This window comes from Haplochromis burtoni, unplaced genomic scaffold (assembly GCF_018398535.1).
Source record: "Haplochromis burtoni strain Fernald_Lab_line unplaced genomic scaffold, NCSU_Asbu1 Contig_3, whole genome shotgun sequence".
NCBI lineage: Eukaryota > Metazoa > Chordata > Actinopteri > Cichliformes > Cichlidae > Haplochromis > Haplochromis burtoni.
This window is the reverse complement of record NW_024582364.1, coordinates 2,455,143-2,458,750: the sequence shown is the minus strand read 5'-3', so window position 1 is coordinate 2,458,750 and position 3,608 is coordinate 2,455,143. Positions and strand designations below refer to the sequence as shown.

The window sequence follows — 3,608 nt, the reverse complement described above, 5'->3', positions numbered from 1 at the left end:
ATGAAGCCCTAGGGCCATTTGCTTTTGGCCTGCAGCATCCCGGGAATTGTTTATTTTAGCTCTGTCTGCCCCCATTTTTTTTTTTTGCCTCTCCCCCCATCATTTCACTTAAGCTCTCCTCATCTCTCCTGTTCTCTCCGTTTCTCTTTCCTTCTTGCCCAGTGGTATCTACTTTCAATTAAAGAAGGATGCACTTCTATTCTTCTGTGAGACAAAACCACTGACAGGTGACTCTTGAGGGGTAACTTGAAACCATGCCTTTGGTCTCTTCACACAAACTGTTAGTAGTATCCCCGCACCTTTCAGAGATTACAAAGGTAATGACGGCTAACAACGACAGCAGTATCTGTTACTTGACTGTATGTGCATCTCTGTGCTGTGATGGTGAGAGCGGTAGGGGTATGCTGGAGAAAGAAAACAGCTGAAAATCAATGTACGATGTGCGTGTGTGAGAGAGAGAGAGAGAGAGAGAGAGAGAGAGAGAGAGAGAGAGGAAAGAGATTTGAAGACAGAAAAAGATAAGATGTGTGATAAGAGATAATAGAATGATATTCAAAATATATCCCTGGAGCTAGAAGTTAAAAGAGAACATTAAAAGAAAACATTTTTGGATAACTTATGGATATGTAAGCCAGTACACCAATACGCCCGAACTTTACTTCATACTGACGCAGAGCCCTAAAGGGCATTGGTGGAGGCAGGCCAATCTGCTATACCCAAACAATGTGTGTGTGTAACTGTCAACATGTGACATGCAGAAAAGGGACAGTGTTGAGAGCGTAGCCTTTTATGACCCAACACACTTTGACAGCTTGGCCATCGCTTGAGGACACAGGCAATGTTGCTTTTTCATGTGACAATTTTAAGCAAAACAACTCTCCCTCGATGGATTCGATTGTTTCAGAGAGCCTTTGTGGCCGTGTACATTAAAGTACAGAGACACGTCACAGTGGCCAGTAGATTCTGCTCGCTGCTAGCTAGAGGAGTCATACTGTCAATCTGTAGAACAAAAAGTGAGAGAAAGTGTAAGCGATATGATGGAAACTGCTTTTATGCAACACTGCGCTCTGCTGGTAGAGAGGCTGCTAACACGTTGATTAATTTGGCACAAGGAGGGAGACAGGCTTTGCAGTACTAATGCAACCTTAGTTCCCCGAGGATGCGAGTGTGCTTCTATCCTTGAAGCAGTTACCTCATTTGGACCTAAGGACATTTTGCACTGGCAAATTTTAAATATCCCAGGAGGGGCATACTTTGAAATATGGCCACAGGGTGGAACATCAGAATGACAAAAATGTAGATACTTAAAGTGAAATCTGCCTGTGACTTGGAGACCAACTAGAGAGGATAGCATTGAACAAGAGGTTCTGACTGTTGAAGTAGATCCAGCAAATTGCTTAAATCTTATCCAGCTATTGTTTAACATCATCTACAAAATACGAATGAATGACGCTTAAAGTGTACATGAACGCACGCAGATGGAAGAGATGCAAGGATTGTTTTTTTTTTTTAAAGCTCTGTTACGTGTTCACATTAATACATTGTGTGTGTGCAATTGGCCTGTAAGCTGTGTGTATGCGTGCGCATACAAATAATGCACCGTCGACAGCCTGCAGCAGTGTGCATTCTTGCTCGGAGAGTACATGTCCCGAGGCCTTGTTCCTCCGTCAATGACCTCTGGTGAAGCCATTATTTTCTGCATTAATGATGAGTAGCAGCCAGCGATGAGAGAGATGGACTTAGTCCTGAGGCACAGTAGCACCGATTATGGGCAACAACAATGCCAGCAAAAAGAAAGACGGAAAACTCTTCCCACAAGCAGTTCAAACGACTCGGAGTCTTAGCGAAGAATAAGCTGCATTTGCCTTATTGGCAAGATGAATTAGATAACCTAGAGGATTACCCAGAATGCACTATACCTATAGCTTTTCGTTTGGCTAATTTAGCGTCTCTCTGTCCACAATATGAACACCCCCCCAAAAAAAACTAATGGCCGCTACAGCCAAGTAATATTAAAATCCAACTGGAAATGCATTAGTGAGAGCAATTAGCGTATGGATGAAATGGCTGAGAGTGAGTTACACAAAACCCATTATGTCCTACAATTTATTAACTTATTACATGGGAAAAGATATCAGAGCACTAATTGATCTCGGACATCAGCAGAAACACCAACCTGTAAAGACTCACAAACAAGACAAAGTGCAATTGCTCTAGTCAAGGCAGCCAGGGCACCCACTCAGGAAATCCTGGCTTGGGGAGATGACTCTAAATGAAGGACTTTACCATTCACCATTATGTCTTTGGTAAGAGTCAGAGGGAACCCCCGGGGCTCTTCAGCACAGCACGGTACAACTTTTCAAAGGGCTCCAGATTAAAGTCACTGAAAGTTCCCACTGGGGTCTGAGGCCAGGATCCCATTAAGCAGCCCTACCACACCGCCGGCCATAATTGTGTCGTTGAGAATTCAGAGCAGTGGTTGCTTGATAAGCGAATTTAGGGAGAAATAAAAAAGGAGAGGCAAAAAAGGGGGTCTCGTTGGGCCACCATTAGACACTTCATTCGTTCATCACTAATTCGTTTTAAATGACTGAGGGAAAGGTGAGCACTTTATAAAGCAATCCAAGCTTCCAGCAACTCCCCACCCCCTTCCATTTTCAGGTCTGTGCAACAGAATGCTGATAAATGAAAAACGTTACACTTTATAGCCACACGCTTCACTTCTGCTGGTGGCGTTTTTAAACTGTAGTTATCTTTATCACACTACTTGCGTTGCAGTAGAATAATCAATAAAGAGAGTGAGGAAATCTTGTGCTCTTTTTCCAAGCCTCATCTTGAAGAAACCAGTCTTTGTTACTAGGAGTGTCACTACTAATAATTTCAGTCATTTTTATACAATGGCTGTATTTCGTAGAGCAAGCTGGTATAATGGAGCGAAACAACTTTTATAATAAATCATACAAACAACTCTGCTTTTATTGAGTATTTTGTTTCATTAAGGTTCTGAGTATCACATACAGTTTATTTTAACACCAGGGAGTTATTAGAATTGTTTACTGAATGATAAAAAAAAAAAAATGTGACCATAGTTTAAGATCTGAACCCTAACCTGAGATCTACGACTGTGTGTTTTCGCAATAGTCAGCTCAACAGTTGGATGTATAATTCTGAAGGTCTTTACAACTGGTATAGCATCTACACAATAAGTGAAAATCACAAGTTATGAGTCAGTTCTTTACAATGAAATAAATGAATAAACCTTCTGAAACCCGCTAATATTTGGAACTTAAGTATGATATCATCATCATCATCCAAGTGCAATAAGGACAAGATTTTATACAACTGCTTTATGTGGATTTTTTCTGCTTTTTCTTCTCTGCTTCTTCTTCTTTTTCCTTTTCAATCTCAGCCACCAGGGTCTCAATTTCCTTGGATTCCAAAATCTGCAAAGAACAAAATGCAAACCCATTAGCACTTTAGTGAACTAGTAGAAAAAATAAAGTAACATTTGCCTTGTTAATTACCTTCAGTGGCTGATTTCGTCTGATAACAGCAAGTTCAATATTTTTCCCTCCTGACTGGACAACCTGTGACCAGCAAACAAAAAA

General features: G+C 41.2%; 1 protein-coding gene across 1 annotated transcript in view; it reads right to left on the bottom strand.

Annotated features, from left to right (window-relative positions):
- Window positions 1-2,955: 2,955 nt before the first annotated feature.
- The window catches only part of psma8 (proteasome 20S subunit alpha 8), a 3,495-nt gene continuing 2,842 nt past the window's right edge, over window positions 2,956-3,608 (bottom strand). Inside the window, exons 6-7 of the mRNA XM_042219350.1 lie at window positions 3,525-3,587; window positions 2,956-3,443 (exon numbers count right to left, since the gene is read on the bottom strand). Coding sequence (XP_042075284.1) covers window positions 3,348-3,443; window positions 3,525-3,587 — 159 coding nt within the window. The 3' untranslated portion in view covers window positions 2,956-3,347. The remainder of the gene's footprint in view (window positions 3,444-3,524; window positions 3,588-3,608) is intronic.